The sequence below is a fragment of the Taurulus bubalis genome (assembly GCF_910589615.1).
Source record: "Taurulus bubalis genome assembly, chromosome: 18".
Classification (NCBI taxonomy): Eukaryota; Metazoa; Chordata; class Actinopteri; order Perciformes; family Cottidae; genus Taurulus; species Taurulus bubalis.
Window position 1 is genome coordinate 14,472,809 of NC_136606.1, and position 18,378 is coordinate 14,491,186.

Sequence of the window (18,378 nt, forward strand, 5' to 3'; positions counted from 1 at the left end):
AGGTAAATAACTGTTTTCACATACTGTGGGTGTGTTTAGAAATATGACCGCCTTAAGGAGACACGCCACCAGGTATACGAATTCAAGCCCATGTGATCCTTGTATAATTTCATCCTCGCCTGGCACGGTGGGTCAGACCAAATTGATTAATTTACAGTTTTCTTTGCCATGAATATTGTGCATAAGATCGGAAAGATAAGTACTCAATTTATTTGCTTCAATATTTATACAAATGCCAATATAAGCAATTAAAAACTGGTTTAACAGACTTTTATTTAGGTCAAAAGCCAAGCCTCTAGAAAAATTAAGAGAACAGGGCTTGAAATGGGCAGTTTCCCTTACCCTCCCCCCTCGTTTTGTTCAGTTTTGATACAGAGTTACTGATTCTGGAAATGTACGTGCTGTGAAATGAGATCTCATATCTGGAAACCATGACAAGGGAGAAAGTTGGGTATTACTAGTATCCTCAAGGGACTAATACATACTCAAATCTTGAAAGCAAATTATAAAACATTAAACGTGTTGACTGAGAGCTAATAAGATGGTGCTGTGTTGAAGGACACTTAACATACTAAAGATGTTTTCCTTCAATTTAAGTTGTATATTAATGTTACTATTGATAGTTTTAACAAAAATGCAAAACTAAAACATGAACTTTTGTAAAGAAATATATTAAAAATAACTGATATTCCAAAGTAATCCTCCCTTTGCTTTCTGTCATTCAAAAACCAAAAAGCAATCCTGAGGTCGACAGAGAGCAGGAGAGGTGTTCGTAAATGCAAACTGTAAAGGACTTCCCACGGCTTGACACTTGCACTAGTCCACAATTTTTGCACAAGCTACAGACAGTTCAAATGAACACAGCCATTAACATGGCATTAAGACTCACTTGGTGTGTTTTTGAAACGAGGAGGGTAACAATGTCCTTTCATGAGTAATAATTTGTACTCTGTTGGAAACTGTATCTTGTGTGTAAAGCAAGGACTGGAGTGCTTTAACTTCAAGACTGGGATTACACACATGCACACACACAGACACGGTGTTGCACTGTCCAAACTAGATAGGTTTTTATGGAGATCTGCTTTTTATTCTCTTATGTTTCATTGTCACTTTGATTATCACTATTGTTATATCTGTACTACTACTTATACGATTTATCATTACTACCCATCACTGTTTTTGATTATTATTGATCCATAATGGTTTTAAATGCCACCTCTCTGCTCAAATACAGTATGGTATTCCTATGAATATTGAACAATAATAGTGGCAGTGTTGTTATGAATTGATAGATTTTTGATTAAGCTTATGTTTTTCCTCCTCACTTGTACCTACCTGCCTTTTTGTGTTTGGTCTCCATTATGCTTTCTTTGATATACAGAAAAACAAATAAAATCAGTTGAACAACAAAGCATATCTCTCTGATTGCAATGACAGTTAATTGTGCAAGAAGCAGACCTGGCAAGGTAAATGTTTTTATATCAATCTTTTTTGTGGGAATATCTGAATGTCATATTGTGTACCTAGAACAGCTTTGTGTGTGTATGTGACTGGTTTAAATTTTTTATACAAACATCTGGGGTTTTACCTGAGTGTCATATTTTTAATAAAGGTCACTTAGGTCACACTGGAGGAGACAACACACAAATGTGCTACCTGAAATTTAATTAACTAAACAATTGGCTTTGCCGGTTTACGTCCCATTGAGAGGGACATGATGGACAGAAACGTAATCCAATTAAAAGCACACATGTGATTTGGGAACCGGAAAGTCTTTTACGCTCATCCAATAGGAACGCGGCAGACATTGAAGGGGTTGGTCTAGAATCCTCAGCTAACCAATAGAATTGGGAGTTTTACGCCCGCAGTGCTACATGACTCCGCCCCCGGCTTCCATTTCTGAACTGAAGGGACGCCGCCGCTCTCGCGTAGTCCTCGCCTTTTTTATATACTCATTTAAGTAAATAAACTAGGTTATCTGACGTAAATTAGGACCGCTCCGTAAAGGTAGTGAGTGAAACAGCGGTTCTTGTCTATCGTGGTATGCTGTTTGAGTAGTGGCTGGAGCTGTAGCTAGCATTTTATTCCCCATTTTAACTTTTCTAAGCGGCGTTTTCAGCCGTTTTTTTCTTTTCGCCGCCCCGCTCACTCTACCCCCTTGTGCGTGAGTAGGGGCCTGTGCGTTGGTTTGGCCACGAGGCGCGTCGGTACAGTTGGAACAGGGCGATGGCGGAGTTCGGCAACGGACTGGCGGAGGAATCCCTACTAGATTCAGACCCCGGACATCCCGAGTTGGAAGACCCAGGTGTCGGTGATGAAGAACCGGGATTAGAAGACGGAGAGGCCGCAATCGAAGACCCGGTAAGTGAAGGGCATTGTTTCAGATGTGAGTGCCCACATGGCACCGGGATACGTTATAGCCCAAACGGAGAAGTTAGCGAAAGCATGCTAGCAATGTGTTCATCTTTTTTTGTTGTTAAACTCTCTTATCCACAACGCTTTGGTCACACGCCGTGCAACGTTACGTTACTGCTATGGCTAGGTCGATATTATAACCGCCATTGTGGTTCACGCAGTGCAGTAGAAATGGGTGGTGACATGCGTGGTGTCAGCAGCCATCTTGGCGCAACGGCGGCGCCAGTTTCTCTGCGCCAGGGAGCAGCTCGAGCCGTTTGGCTGAGGAGGAGGAGGAGGGGGTCGTGGGGGGGGAATCCTCGTCTCCAAAAAAAAAAAATATGCGCGACTGAGATACAGGAGACAGTCGGGGGCAAGGGTAGGACAGGCCGCCGCCATTAGCCGCCGCTGTGCGAGTCTACTGCTCGAGAAGGCGACCTGCTGACGGTAATTCCATCTTTTATTCCATTTACCTCCACCGCTATGCTGTCTGCTGCAGTTGAGCCGGTGTATGCACATGCAAAATGACCGACCGTCAGGGGGCTAACGTTAGCTTATCCCGAGCTCCAGCATCAAGTGCGGCAGTTGAAATGACCAGAGGACAAGTCGACCGATGAATAACGAGATAACATATGGAATTTGCACCTTAAAACGGTTATTATCTCGGCGGTCAACGGGACCCTGGCACGCTCACACACTAGCTAGGTTAGATGTTAACAAAGCTAGGGAGGGTGGAGATGACCGACGTGCAGCTCATCATCTTTGTCATGAATGCCGGACGATGGTTGGGATCAGTGGGACACGGGGTTTTCTGTAACGTTAAAGATGCACAATAGGCCTAATTTTATTTGACCAAATACCTGTACACGCATGCATATTCACCGATGATGTCTATGCAGCAAGTCCAGAGTGTTGAGGTGGTGCTAACCTGAGAGAGCGCGCTGCATACACCGCAGAAGCAGGGGTTGCGGTATTTGAGGGGCTGGGTTTGCATCCTTCAATGTTTTACCAGAGCAAGAAGGATGAGAGAATGGAGGGGAGTGAAAGAGCATGTACTGAATATGCAACAAAAAATAGTACCTACAAGGTGTCATTGTCGGATGGCTTCGTTTTTTAAAACAATCTAGCTGTAAATGTGGATTACTCCTTCTATGATGTGACATACCAGGTGATCGTGTAGCTAAAGGTTGGTGGGCTGAGAGATGATGGTGCAGTTATCACCAAATGCAGTCACCCTCCTCTGGTTCGAGGATCTGCATTTAATATGGGTGTCACTGCACTTAGTTGTACAAGGAGCCCTTGCATTAAAAGTCCTGTCAGCACAGGCAATAGCCCTGGATGGAGCTGGAATGACTCCCACTGTGCTGCAGTGCACCACTGTCAGACAGGAGGGTCCGCTCCCACGTGAGGACACGGCCATCTCGGTTCACTATAGGCATTGGGCATTTTCTGGGGTTTTCATTCTTGGTTTGTCCGACCTGATCAGTCACTCCGCCCAAATACATTTACAGTTTGAGTTTCCCAAAAGGCTCTATACATTTTCAGTTGCGTTGCAGCAAATCAATTTTCCTATTGGTTAATTTACAAATTCATTATTGACATATTTGACATTCAGTGTCAAACTATATTTTGAGCAAATGCTCACCATCAGGTGCAGGAGCCCATAGTAATGCCTGCCCAAATTTTTTTTATAACGGAGAAATAAGCACATTCACATTCCTGGTATGAGTGTATCTACATGGTAAATAACTTAAATACTGTCTTGAAGGTAGTATTTACCACCCGTGAATACCAATATGTTAACTCGTCATTTGGCTTCTTTGTATCTGTGTAATGTTGTTTCTGAACATTTGCTTTATAGTCATTGAGAAGTGATGGGAAACTTGAAAACTGAGCGTGCCATACTAATCCATTCATTTTGTTGGCCCATTATATTTTGAATACCACTCAAGCATATCAGGCCCTGATGAGGTCAATTTCTCAAATTGCTTGAAGGTCAACTTTCAGCATCTCCTTGCTACCCTGCCATCTTCCTGGTTTTTGCAAAGGGGTGCTAAGACCACATTTGTTAATGATTACATTTTCATGTCTAGTTTTGATAGTTGTTAGCGTGGCATAGCTTTCATCCACATCATGTATTTATGGCATTTGTGATTAATGTTTCAGTGAGTTGTATCATGCTCATGGTGGATTTTTTTTTTGGTCTGTTGCAGGAGCTGGAGGCAATCAAAGCCCGGGTTAGAGAGATGGAGGAAGAGGCAGAGAAGCTGAAGGAGCTCCAGAACGAGGTGGAGAAACAGATGAATCTCAGCCCCCCACCAGGTGCGTTTTTGTGTATTAATTTATGTGCGGGGAGACCCTTGTTTCTCCCCATCTGTCCACATTTCCTGTTCCTGTCAGATCGGCTAATAAATCATAATACTCTTAAAACATAATATCAATCTAAGGAGCCTGATTTGACCACCAATCTCGCTGTCAAATTGTCGTAGTGGTGTTCATGAATAGTTCCATTCTGCCTCTATAGGGTTACAGTCCCATATATTGGTTTTATAGGTCTTGATTAACAGACTGAAGAAGGGGGGTTTATGAGCAAAATAATATAAATATTTAGCTGGGGACACCCTTCATTTTGTTGCTTATTTAATGCGTTTTCTGTCTCTCCACACGGTGCAGTCGGTCCAGTCATCATGTCCATCGAGGAAAAAATGGAAGCGGATGGCAGATCTATTTATGTTGGAAACGTGAGTAATTGTCTCATATTCTCTCTTTGTTGCATCTTTTGAGGTGACAAAGAAATTCATCATATTATTTTTAAGAAACGGTCCGACCCAGAATCGTAACGTTCCTTCAAATTTCACCGCCATGGTCTTTTTTGCAATGTTTTATTGGTCATAAAGTTTATGGTGGATGTTCTGTTTTCTTCTGGTTTTAAGTCTGGACGTTGCGGTTTCCCCCATTCTTCTACCACCCACGCGCTGAACTAACATTGAATGAAAAGCAAATTTCAAGTCTACAAAAAATGCTTGCTTGGATTTAGGTCGTTGTTACTCCAGGATTGTAGTTTTTAAGTATTCAACCCACCCTTTAAAGATGCTTTACGTAATGCATATCATTACTTTGTACCTTTTCCATTATGATTGGGTTGTGGTATTTCTGTAAAATGAGTCCCAACGTACATCGTTTGGGCGTTTAACTCTTTTGGTTAGGTCAGCTTATGACAGAATTAAAGCTGTGCCATATTCTTATATAGTGTATATATAGTTGTATTTTTATTTGAGCTTGATTAAGAGCAATTTGTAGAACTATTTCTATTCAGTGTCGTATCTGAAATGCAGCAATTGTGATTTAATGTCCTAAAAGCTCCAGCAGGGTGAATACCATCTATTTTGTTTTACATATTATGTTTCTATTGCGGTCTGTTTTTTGTTTCTTTTTTTTGTATGTATGTATGTATGTATGTATGTTTTCATTTCAGTCTGTCTAATTTAGTAAAGTAAAAGTGACGTATGAATCTGACTTTGATTCTTGGTCCAGAATGTGTGGGTTCAGCTCTCTTGATGAACATTTTATCCCGTCTTTCTTCAGGTGGACTACGGTGCCACGGCAGAAGAGCTTGAAGCTCACTTTCATGGCTGTGGTTCAGTAAACAGAGTCACCATCCTATGTGACAAATACACAGGGCATCCCAAAGGGTAAGACTATCAGTATACTGTATCTCTTTACTATGCAGTGGATGAATCAGCAAATACACCAAAGTCATGTTGTTGGCAGAGAGAAATCCAACAGTGGGTGGACTTATTTTTTATTAAGCATCAATGCAAATTAACTGTCACTAAAGCTGAATGGGTATATATGATTGCTTTTGGGGTGGGTCAACCGTAATGGTTGAGTGAGGCCAGATTGAACAACTGTGAACATTTTGTGAGTTCTGGTTTCACTTTTCCTGTGTTTAATGATGACGACAATTAAAAATTAAAAAAAAAATTAAGCACAAAAAGCTGGTATCAATTGCTGTTGCCATATAATCTTCTGTAAAGTTAATTCAAAGTAATTATTTCCCAACAGAAATGGCTTTTTAGCTTTAAACAAATTTAAGTTATCCACCCAGAGGAATAGATATCCTTTAACATTTAGATGTTTGCGATCCTCAGTGTTCAACATACTGGTGCCGTGCTGCTTTTATGCTGCTGCTTTTTCGTTGCGTTTTGAGTATATCTGTCGTTATGTGGTAGAAATATATTAGACATGAAGGAATGTGTGATTTGTGCATTCTTCTGGATAAGTAACCTAAGGGGCCCCAGACTCCTTTGTGCATGGCCTGTTTAATGTGAGGAGGCCCTGGCTGTCCAGAGGTAAAGATAAGATGAAGACTGTCTGTTTGAAATGTTCCAACTCCCATGAAATGGTCTTGATTTGAGTGTTGCACACATAGTTCCCCTCCCAATTCACATGAATTAATTTGTTTCTCCTCTTCTTCAGGTTTGCCTATATTGAGTTTGCAGACAAAGAGTCTGTTAGGACAGCCATGGCATTGGATGAGTCCCTTTTCAGAGGAAGGCAGATAAAGGTAAGATCATTTTAAATATCAACATTTTATTCTTCCACCTGGGATGTTCTCACATTGAGATGTTTTAGGTCAGGAAAAGTGACACCATTGTGAGAGGGTTTAGAGGGAAAATGTGAATTGTGGCTTCATTACGAACTGTTGAATATTGGTGCATTTACAAAATTACCTCAGTGGAACCAAAATAATCAGTGATTACGCAACAAACGGTGGCAGAATAAACCTTGTGTTTTGTTTTTTTTAGTCTATCTTTTTCCTCCCAATACGGATTCTGATACCTGAACTTGTGTATCGGCTGATACGGAAGACCGCTCTGACACCACTGTGTTTTTAAAAACAAACCAAAAAAGTGAAATGGCTCACATTTCCTCTTGTATCTATTTTATCTCTGGGGAAAAAAAAAAAGATTTCTTGCCAAAACAAAATGTTACAATATTACATTCGAGGACATAATAAAGTTCTGATTTACCTTCTCCCAAAACTGTTTATTTTTTTCTTTTACTGAAAAGAGCATGAATGCAGCATTGAGTAAATCAATGGAACCGTCATTTAGCCAAGCTGCACTGTGCAGCCCCACGGGCTACTTAATGTTAACGCTTTCATCCTGCTGATTTTTGTTTTGCACAATGTAGCATTAACAGAGAAAAATAGGGTGCATACGATTGTTCACTGACACTTGTCGTACTAGTTTACACTTCTGTAGTACCGGTCGACTGTCAAGTGACACATGCCGTTGTAGTTCCTGTGTAGCGTAAATTAGTTAATAAATGATATGACGATTTATGTAACTGTCCCTTTTGCGTGATTCTCGCTCCTCAGGTGGGCGCTAAGAGAACAAACAGACCCGGCATCAGCACCACAGACCGCGGCTTTCCACGGGCTCGGTTCAGGTCACGGGGTGGAGGAGGCGGCGGTGGTGGAGGAGGAGGAAGCTTTTCGTCACGTGCACGCTACTACAGTGGCTACACGCCACCCAGAGGCAGAGGACGGGCCTTCAGGTGAGCTGACTCTGAGACGCATCACTTTTGACACCATGGGAGAACCCTGCACCTGCATGCATTGCACCTCACTCGGTGTTTGTTTTGAAAGGAAATGACAGTGAGGCAGACTATGATGGCCAGCCAGAATTGGCAGCCGTTCTTACCGATTTAAATAGACCAGCAATTAGGATTAATGTTATCGGTTGTTGTACAGACGAGGCATTCAGCTAGGGAGGAAACAAGAATTGGACTGTTGATAAACTATTCCACAGCATGTTAGAATATGGCTTGTTTTGGCCTTCAGATAAAGTGAGGGTTAACTCTGTCCTCGTATTTTAACACACAAAGAACAGGACCACAAAGCTAATTTCTAGTTGGACGACACCCTGATCATCTCCATGATGTATCTTTGATGGGAAAACACCCATGGAAACATAGCCCTGCTGACGAGATAAGTACAGTGGGGCAATCTGAGCCTTGCCAATTTTTGTCTGAGGTAAAAAATAACTATTTTCAAAAATTACTTTTTACCTCTATATTGTGTGTGCAGTGTAAATACTGCATGCAATCCCTGATATTTGATTATAGATTATAGAGTCTAAGATTTGCTCAATTAAATCATATTTCATTATGTTAACTGCTTTAATTGCGATTTATAGATTGTATTCGAGATTGTGATAGAAGCGGGGATATATGCCGTGTAGTCAGGTTAGACATCACGTCACGCCAGTGGTGGGACTGAGGGACTCATTGCATGCCACATCACATATCACCATTCTAACGGAGGCAAACGACTCGGTGCACATCATTTTGTTCTTCCCAGGCTGTACATGGATTCTGCATTAGTTAGAACCATGTTTGGGTCAATGCCAATGCAATCCCTGTTCTATAATAACAGGAAAGTACTGGAGTGTCAAAGATTGCACTTTATTGACTTTATTTTCAAAAGCTCAGGATGTCGTCTGTGATTGGACCATATGTCAGGGGAAAGTGCAAATCATTTTGCATCACTATAGCTTATTTAATACTGTGTGGCCATCAGTACAGTGACCTGTAGCATTGCCTCACTCTAATGCACCATTGTGGAAGTTGCATTTAATGCTCCAGTACATCAATACTATGTTCAAACCTGCCTCATTACTGTGATCCATATTAAATGACACCAATAAGCCTGGTGTTGATCAGACTTTTGTGCACTGGGATTCTGGTGGCTTTCTACATGCAGTGTTTTGATTTGGCTTTAATTCAGAGCTCTGCAGTGGCGCCCTGTGAGTCTTTTGCAGTCTAGTTTCTACTGCAACACCAATGCTAATTAGAACAATTTTACAGTATGCGATTAAAAACACCTGGCAGTTAACTATTAACTAGAGCTGCACAGTTCCTATAAAGAAGATACCTACAACAACCACATTGTTTTGAGCATGATTAAACATGCGTATAAAACATTGATTTGAACAACAAATGAACTGTCCCCTTTTTATATAAATTATGGCTAAACCCCTATGGGTAGTGAGAAATCAAGGCTATGGTATCTCACCGGTTGCTCCATAAAAGCCTTGTGGAGCCGTATTGTTTTGTGAGTGCGAAAGGTGTGGTGCCAAACCTACTGATCAGCATGCCAACTTCCCCACATGCACTGAGCTTTGAGACTGAGATATTCTGACTGATCATCCCTGACAAGCATCTGGAGCCTTCAGGCCTCGGCTGTTGCTTAATACTTAATGTTCAACAAAGAACATTTTCCAGAATAAAGATGATGCAGCAGTTATTTTGGAAAGAGCCTTCAAAACCTTCATACAGAGTCCTTTCATTTTAGCGACTAAACGGGTTGCCAAATTCTTCTGACAGGCTCCTACGTATTCCATTTTATCTTGTGTATTTCTCCTTTCATTTTTGCCCTTGCTTTTTACACTGAAGTGTTTGTGCAAAGACTTCCCATTTCAGCAAGGTTGCCTTTTTAAATAACTACAAGAAAGGGTTACATATCTATTCATTCCTTTGTGTGAGAAAGTGTCTGAACCTCAAGGTCAGAATCTCTCTAATCTCTCTGTGCACTTACCCCAGCCACTCCCACACATACCAAGAAACCATAACCCTGCCAGTTTGCTCACTGGGATTTGGTCGAGCTGCAGGACAAGGCACACAAAGACTAGGGGAAAAGCCATGGGGTTGGTGCTATTACATCAAGTCTCCAGGAGCTAAAAGTACTGATAGTAATGTATAATTTGGTAGCTTAAAAACAAGATGCATAATTGGAGTTTTTACTTTAAAGACTTTAAGTTGTTGGGTTGTAAACATAGCCAAGACTTGCTGTGATTGTTGAACTTTTACGTTCTGTCTGACTAATTTGCAGTTGGGTGAATAAAATTAAAGTACGGGTTGACATCCAATAGAAATAAATCATTTAAATGGCTGTGCAAAAGATACTGCAAACAAAATGAACAGTTGACGGTCTGTGTTTTGCAGTAAACTAGGTTGACCCGAGCAGTTTCAAGATGAAATTATTTTTGTTGCCAATAGTGATTTGACTGTAATGGCTGCACTCGTAATCATAGAAAACACAGCTTCCCGTATCATGCACCAGCATTGGTTAATATGTTCTGATCACCACAGAATAGTGGCACTAGTTCCCTTGACAAAAAGCCAATGGGAACAAAACTACGCCGCAGTGGAACGAGGATACACAACTATGCTGTGAAGGCGGACTAGTCTGTCGCTTGGTAATCTCCTTTAGACACTTGTTGACGACAAGTTAAGACACTAAAAATCTTTAAAATGCACGAGGGGCATCTACTGAATGTGTTGCCCACATACCTTATTTTAGGCATCTAACTAAAACCCCATTGACCTTGGAGCCAATGGAACCGAAAGTGAGAAACGCCAACTCTGCTGTGGCTTTAGGGACTCATTCCTGCATCACTCTACAGCGTGCAGAGCGTGAAGTCCACTTGAAATGGCCTTGATCACCTTTTGCAGAGGAGAGCAGAAGGGCCGCCTGGTTGCTACATGAGGGATTCGTCACTAGTCTAATTAAGTCTGTGTTGCAGTTTAACAGAATTGAAGCGCAGATTTGAACTAAGTAACACTTTTCACTTGTGTCTTGTGTTTGGAACACATCCATGGTGAAGAAAACACAAAAACTTTGCATTGACCCATTGTGTGCTTGGGAAGGTTTCACAGCGCTCGGCTGTGGCCGTGCAGTCGCAGTCCAAGAGATACGCTTGGCTTTGTTTTATAAGAAGTTAAGCTTCAACAAGGCCACGGCAAGTGTTTATTTTATTTTTCTAAAGCAGAGCGTTGGCTGCCAGGATTTAATTGTATTAAATGACAACGCAGCCAAATAGTGGCATTTGTCTAGCACCTCAAATCCTTGCACCCTGACTGAGAACAAAGAGTCATTCATGTTTACATGCTCTTAAAAACAACTGGTGCCTGGCTGCAAAAGTGTTTTTTTTTCGTGTTTTGCATCCATTAACATCATTTTGTCATCTTCCCAAGTTGGCATGGTGAAAAGCCAAGATTTTGATGTGAGCCATAGGACTTGCATACTGTACTCATGATGTGGAATTACATTGTTGGTGCTTTATGTAGAGTGTATTATCCTTGCATGTACATGACCGCCACCCCCTCCACACACACAGACGCATACACACATACTCCAACCCAGATTCACCTTTACAGCGTTCACGCCCAGAAACGAGGGTTCATTACTGCAGCCTGACTTCAGCATCTAGCCGGACAACCACTGGCTTCAGTCCCAGTGTGACATTTTTTGTGTTTGTTGCCACTGAATTATTTGTGTATGAGAGACAGAGCAGATGATGTGTGGAAGGTTTGCTGCTGTGTGTGTGTGTGTGTGTGTGTGGCAGTGTTTTGAGTGTCTAATAATGGTGCAGTTGTCCTGTCCCCAGTGTGTGTGTATGTGCACTGTCTTGCTGGGGGTATATGTGTGGTGCTGTTTGTCAAGGTCTTTCCCCACAGTGACCCCAGATGGCAGCTCTCGCAGAGAGAGACGGAGAGAGAGAGAAAGAGGGAGAGAGTGCCGTTGCTGTCCCCTCACACCCAAACACAAATCCTTATTCCAACATCTGGAAATTAAACACTTTTCCTCTCTTGACAAGCTGCTTTCAGCTTCTTTCAGCACTGTAGTCTATTCTTCCAGATTGATTTGTTGTAACGCAACACATGAGATCCAAGGCCCAATACCGTTAAGATGGAATGACGATTAAGGGATTGTGAACACTGTCCTAAGACATTCTGTCATTCATTTTGAAATACATCAATATATTCTTTCCCCCTTCCGTTTGCAGACCCTTTCTCTGGCCACAATCTCACACGTATATTTATATCTATATTTTATCACACCAGGAAATTGGTGTCAGTCTTCTTAAGCCAACCAGAAAAAAAACTCACCCTCTTTTTCTCTCTCTTTTCCAGGGGCCGAGGGCGAACAACATCGTGGTATTCCCCTTACTAAACACCCCCCTCCCTCCAACATTCCCTTACTATCAACCCTCTCCCCTCTTTTCCATTTAGAGAAAACAAACACACACGCATACATGCACACGCAATGAAAAAATCCCCCCTGCCCCATCCCCAACAATAAAAGAAGAGAATCCAGAAGAGAGAAAAAAAGACAAAAGAAAAAAAAAAAAAAAAAAAACTCTCCTGGACAGAGAGACTGACTGGCCGCAGTGTGCGATTGTGTGTGAGCGTGCGTGTGCGGAGGTTGATGCGGTCACCCCTGGTAAGGTATCAGTTGGCCATTTGGGGAAAGAATAAGGTGGCTGATTTCTTTTTTTTTTTGTTGGTTTTGAGGGGTGGGAATGAGGAGGGGGAGGTAGGAGAAGATGGTGGTATCTCAGGCTGCAGATGTGTCTCCTTTGGTCTGGCTGTGACTTCCTGCTTTCACACCATCACCAACACAGCCCACTCACCCTCCACCACCACCAAAACAAGAAAAGAAAAGAAAAAAAAAACGTGGGGGGGGGGGGGAAACTGCAACAAGAAGATATACTGTTTATTTTTGTTTTTAATGTACCGTACATATGTGAAACTTCCACTAGCCAGAGTATTTGTTGTGTTTAAGTTTGTGGTTTGGAGTATATCATCACCTCCCCATCCCTCCTCCCTTAACCCCTTTTGTGTTCTCCGTTCTCTCACCCCTACCCTCGCTGCATTTTTATAACTCATGCTTTTTTCCCTTGCCCCCCTCCCACCTGCTTTGGCTCATCACACCATGGATTGTTGTTCTCTGGACAGTGATGGCCCGTCAGTGTTCAGTGGGATTATACATGCATAGAATCTTTTTTTTTTTTCCACTCGTGGGAGCGGTGGTCCTCCTGCTGCCTCCTTCCTGCGGCTCGTTCATACCTGTCACCTCCAACTCAGGCATGGCAACAGCTTCGTTTTATTCTTTTGACGGGCATCAATGTTTTTATTTCGTGCAACCCTTCCATCCCTCCCCACCTGTTTTCCCCTCCCTCTCCTGTGTTCCTTGTCTCCTGTCTCTCCTCCTTCCCCTCCCCCCGTCCTCTCTCTGTATATTAGACCACTTCTTGTCGTTTCAGGTTTCAAGACCAGTGGAGGCTGACGACCCCTCCCCAGGTGGCGCAGGCCCCCCCCGCAGCGTCTCTCTCTCTCTCTGCTCCCGCTATGCACACTCACCCCATCCTGTCCGTGTGGGGGGGAGGGGGGCAGGGTGACCACAGGCCCGCTGCGGGGGGCATTTACTACAACAGCAAACGCTGATGATGCTTTTAGTCCCTTTCACACACTCACACACACGGACAACATGCACACACACACCTGTTAAACACACTGCAGCACACACAGAACTTAACAGGCAGCCAATCCAACACATGATTTATATACAGAGAGCTGAAGGCGAAATAGCTGAGTGGCAGGACGGCAAGTTTGCGTGAGTGAGGAAGGCAGGACCAGAGACGAGGGTGTTTTTTGGGGTGTACAGTGCGGACCTTAATGCGCCCCCTTCTCTGACTACGCGCAGTGCAGTCACGGCTTGTCTGAGGAAGTTTGAGCTAGCGGCATTGATTAAGTTAATAAATGGAGTGGGCCGGAGCTGTTATGTTAGGGTGGGGACAGTAGGGGTGGGGTTTGTGTGGAGACCCTTTTTTCTTTTTTGAAAAGGGGAGTGGGTTTGAACAAATGTTCTGCTTTTTTATTTTTATTTTTAACCCATGAGTCTGTATTAGGGGGAAAAAAAAATAAAAAAATAAAGACATTGTGTAAAAATGAGACTGTGTCTAAGTTTGTTTTGACAGGTCTGCTAAGAGATGGTTTAATTGCATGCACACACTTTACTGGTTCCCTAATGAGCAATATTAGGTGGTTGGGTTTTATTTCCAAAGGAATCCTAAGTATCAGCAAAGTGGTCATTACTGACGTCACAGGCCAAACCTTAAATATCTTAATGTTAAGTCCCAAGACAACCTCATACTGAGAGGTACACTTTAAGGTTTGTCACTTGAAGGTGCATCATTTGACATGATCAAACTGCACACTCACTTGGGTTACTAGCTAAATACAACACTTGTTTCCCTACTGTGATGTGCACATTTAATATAAATGCACAATTAAATTGAGTTGTCAGAGGCTGGTGTGCCTGCTGCGATAAGGTCTTGAATCGGTGCCTGGCTGTATTTCTGTACCGATACTTGTAAATGTGTCCCAAAATGTCATCTGTTGCATATTTCCCCTACATTATCATGGCCCTCCAGCTGGGGGCGATTAGATGGCATAAGGAGCGTTTTGTTCATCTGTCGAGGAGGCAATGTGACTGCCCTCTAATGGAGATGAATAACATGACACACAGATCCAGCAGTAAATGTTTATTCAACAAACTGAAAACACTAAAGTGGGGAATTAATGACTGGCACAATTTACTTTAATGGTAAACTCCAAACTAAAGTGATGATGGCTGTTGAGAAGTCTTCGTGTCATTTGGTCTTCAACCGCTGAATCTCACGTTTCAGGTCTATTTGTGCTTCTTAAAAGCTGCAGAGAAAGACATGGAGGATTATTAACATGAAACACAATTGAAATGTAATGATAAATATTGTTTTAAGATTGGAAGGTTTTCGCAAACTGACAAAATTACACCAATCGCACACTTCTGGTGTGACACAAAGCAAATTTAGGACAAAGTCCATGTTGGAAAACTTCTCTGGACATTACGTAGGAGGTCAAGTTACTTGACCCTAATCAGTTTACTGACATTTTCTTTTGAGAACAATTAAGTTAATTTGTGCCGTCTGGTGTATTTGAATGTCCTCACCTCTTCTTTTGGTTTTTTTCTTCATGAGTTTCTTCTTTTTCTTGGGCCGAGAGTTCTCTCCATCCTGCATCATTGAAGACAAAAGTGTAAGAAGCAGCAGTCGCATCAAGAATGTGATCTAAATAAAAGCCAGCCACAATGCTCCCATTCATTGTGGATGGAGATAAGCCTGTCAACATCGTTTTGTGGCCTTCACATGTTGTCCGGCACTAAATCTAAACGTAGCGCACATGGACTTTCCTAATACATTTAACCGAACACATTTTTCCACATCTGCAAGCAGCATGAGGTCAGCCAGTCATTATCCCAACTCATTAGTGCTTTTTATGATGGCAGAAAGTGAATTGTGACAGGAAGCAGAGAGGGATGGCATGCCAAACCTGTGTGGGCATTAAGTGCAGCGGTTGCCGCCGGCGCAGCACCAGACGACTGAGTTGCCAAGATATACTAATGTGTGAGCGGTCAGGTACAACACGCCGGACCAAGAGTTCTGTCCGACATTGATTACGTGCTGGTGGCAGCCCAAATTGAACAATATAGGGAGTTCCATCACAAAATAATAATAATAATAATAATAATAATAATAAGAATCCATCACATGATGTTTTTGTCAACCTTAATTATTTTGTGATGGATTCTCCAGTGTGGTATGACCCCCACCCCTTTTCTGACGGGTTGGTGTAAAGCATGTCAATGCCAGCTCACCTGCCCGCGTTCGCCGCCTGTCAGAGCCGAGATGTCACCAAAGTGTGTGATGCCGCTCAGCTGGCCGGACATGGTCATCATGCTTCTCTTTCTGATGCTCTTCTGACGGTCCGGCATGTTAAGACGCACCATCATCGACTCCTCGTAGTTTTTCCTGTGAAGAAGAACAAAGTTATTGTTGATGGAAACTGACATCTGTAAAGCTCATCCCATGTTTGCGTGTGACGTACTTCTTCACGTCCCTATCAAATATTCAAGTAACTGATATAGTCCCACTGTGTTTCATCCTGCATCTCATCCGGTATTTTATATTGTGACCAAACTAATTAAACACCTATGGAGCTCCTCGCGGCTCTCGCGGTCGCTCTGGAAGTCCCGTCTTTCCCTGATCTCCTCTGGAGCGTCGCTGTACTGCTGTCGCAGCTCCTGGATCACAGAGCTTCGGAGGGCAGCCCGCCGCTGGCGCTCTGACTGAGCCTTCTTCTTGTCTGCGTCTGTCATGTCACCGTCTGTGGGCAGACGGGTTGAGGTGAGAATTTTTGATCTTTATTTCGAGGGATATGAGCCAGAAGGGCATAATAACATGGCGAACTGTACCAAAAGAAGCAGAGCAGCCGCTTGCTTCATTACAAACAGTGTAGTTAACTTCCACAGAAGTATTTAAACAAGGAAAAGTATAACCTTAAAAAGGCGGAACTGATTTGTGTTTTTATGACATTACCATAATGCACTGGGGCAATCTTTGGCGGTACATATTTCCTGCCACTAGAGTGGGCTGCTTTCTTCTCCGTCGTATTCTCAGCATCGCCTTCAGACTCCTCAGATTCACTCAACTGGTTGATGAAGCAAATAAATAAAGTTACATTACTTTATCGTCTGTATAAGAATTTGAAATTAGCTGTTTTGTTATCCTTAATTAATCAAATCAATGGTAGCCTGACTTGATGCAATCAGATTATCTTGAAGCAATCAATAATGTGAATTTAACTGGACCGCCCAAATAGGTGTCAAAACAACCACGATATTAAATTCTTACTTTGCTGAGGAGATTCTCAGGATTGGGACGCAGCTGCAACGGGTCATTTTCAGCTGAAATATAAAAAATGTAAAAAAGATGTTGTAAACACAAAGCCTGTGAAGAATGGAGGGACGGAAATCAGACAATTGAAAACCTCAACAAACAAACAAAAGATCAGGGTTACCTAAACTGCCGGTGACGGCTGTGCGCACCAGTTTATCAATCTGGTACTTAAGTTTGTGGTCTAGCGGTCGCATCTTCTCCAGGACCTTAGAACAGGAGGGGAACAGCAATGAGACGCTGAGTTAGCTGGATGTGCAAGAATAAAGAAGAAGGTGTATTAACAATCACCTCACCGTTCTGATTGTGACCAGTCTGTTCAGGGCGTCACTGTCTTTTATTTTGCCTCCTTCCGTTTTGACGCTGATCAGGTGAGTGAGGTCTTGAAGGTAGAAGAGCAGCAGGTGATACCGAAGGTCCAAGAAAGACAAACCCTGCAGGGAGAGAAGACAGAAGACGAGTCACAAAGGGCTGTACGTCTGGACCAGAGTGGACATTTTTATTCATTGGAAACACATGCCTGAAAAACTGACAGACGTGCAGTGAGCCTGGGGCTTTTGGCCCAGTTGTTAATCCATCTTTATTAAAAGGTCCAGGACATGTAGTAACCGTGTCCACTCACCTCTGATGTCTTAAAAGCTCCATCTTTTACTTTTGTAATCAGATCACGGACATGACTTGTAACCGAGACCACCTAGAGAGAAAGGACACAGTGTGAAACTGTAGATATGATGTAACTATGCAAGCTTTCTGTGAGAAGTGACAAATCATTCAAATCATCATGGTGAAAGAGACACAGACCCCCAATACAAACACAATGAAATAACAGGATATTTATGATCAGACTATTATGCATTCATACGCCACAATGGGATCTAACGGTCCTAATGAATGTGTTCGTACAGTAATTTCAAAAGAACCTTATCTCTACTAATACACATTAGTATTACAGTAATATCACAGACACGCAGTTCTTACCTGCTCTGTGAGATTTCTCAGCAGCTGTACAGCTGCAGGCAAATCGCTTTCAATTAAATCCTGTCGGAAAGCAAACAAGTCAGAAATACAAAGCAAACCTGCCCACAGCATAATGTACCGTCAGTAAAACACGGATAATGTTGTAGAAACGCGACTAAAAGTTAAGTTAGCTCGTGGCTAGCTGAAGTCATTGAAAACAAAACCATCAGCACTAACTGTAACCCTTTTTTATCAGTCTCAAGTACAACCAATAGTTTCAGAGCACACGTCATATTTTCGTAAATATCTATAGTAATATTAAGCCGTTTAGGACGTTAAAATACATGTTTTATTAGCTCGCAGCTAGCTGAGCTCAACTCACGTTGTCAACAGGGGCCGCCAT

The 18,378-nt window shown here is 42.5% G+C and overlaps 2 protein-coding genes across 3 annotated transcripts; one reads left to right on the top strand and one right to left on the bottom strand.

Annotated features, from left to right (window-relative positions):
* The first annotated feature begins 1,922 nt into the window (after positions 1-1,922).
* pabpn1 (poly(A) binding protein, nuclear 1) lies at positions 1,923-14,026 on the top strand. Of its 2 annotated transcripts, none has more exons than XM_079233935.1 (7): positions 1,923-2,361; positions 4,608-4,716; positions 5,068-5,135; positions 5,980-6,086; positions 6,874-6,961; positions 7,778-7,956; positions 13,509-14,026. In XM_079233935.1, exons 1-7 carry the CDS (start codon positions 2,227-2,229, stop codon positions 13,687-13,689), a joined length of 867 nt encoding a protein of 288 aa, XP_079090061.1. In that variant the 5' UTR covers positions 1,923-2,226; the 3' UTR covers positions 13,690-14,026. The 2 variants fall into 2 exon arrangements, with proteins under 2 accessions (XP_079090061.1, XP_079090062.1); XM_079233936.1 differs by lacking the exon at positions 13,509-14,026 and adding an exon at positions 12,376-12,620.
* Positions 14,027-14,774: 748 nt separating this feature from the next.
* ngdn (neuroguidin, EIF4E binding protein) lies at positions 14,775-18,378 on the bottom strand (the record flags this gene model as incomplete). The annotated part of the gene is made up of 11 exons (XM_079234019.1): positions 14,775-14,955; positions 15,236-15,299; positions 15,941-16,094; positions 16,275-16,449; positions 16,662-16,773; positions 16,977-17,029; positions 17,143-17,227; positions 17,315-17,452; positions 17,641-17,712; positions 17,997-18,056; positions 18,358-18,378. The coding sequence occupies 11 exons, from the start codon at positions 18,376-18,378 to the stop codon at positions 14,936-14,938; spliced, it is 954 nt and encodes a 317-aa protein (XP_079090145.1). The 3' UTR covers positions 14,775-14,935.

Bases quoted from the DNA above. Each gene is read 5' to 3' on its own strand.
- pabpn1 (XM_079233935.1), top strand. From the start codon at position 2,227: ATGGCGGAGTTCGGCAACGGACTGGCGGAGGAATCCCTACTAGATTCA. The intron at 4,717-5,067 runs GTGCGTTTTTGT...CACACGGTGCAG, and splicing joins GAATCTCAGCCCCCCACCAG to TCGGTCCAGTCATCATGTCC. The intron at 5,136-5,979 runs GTGAGTAATTGT...GTCTTTCTTCAG, and splicing joins GATCTATTTATGTTGGAAAC to GTGGACTACGGTGCCACGGC.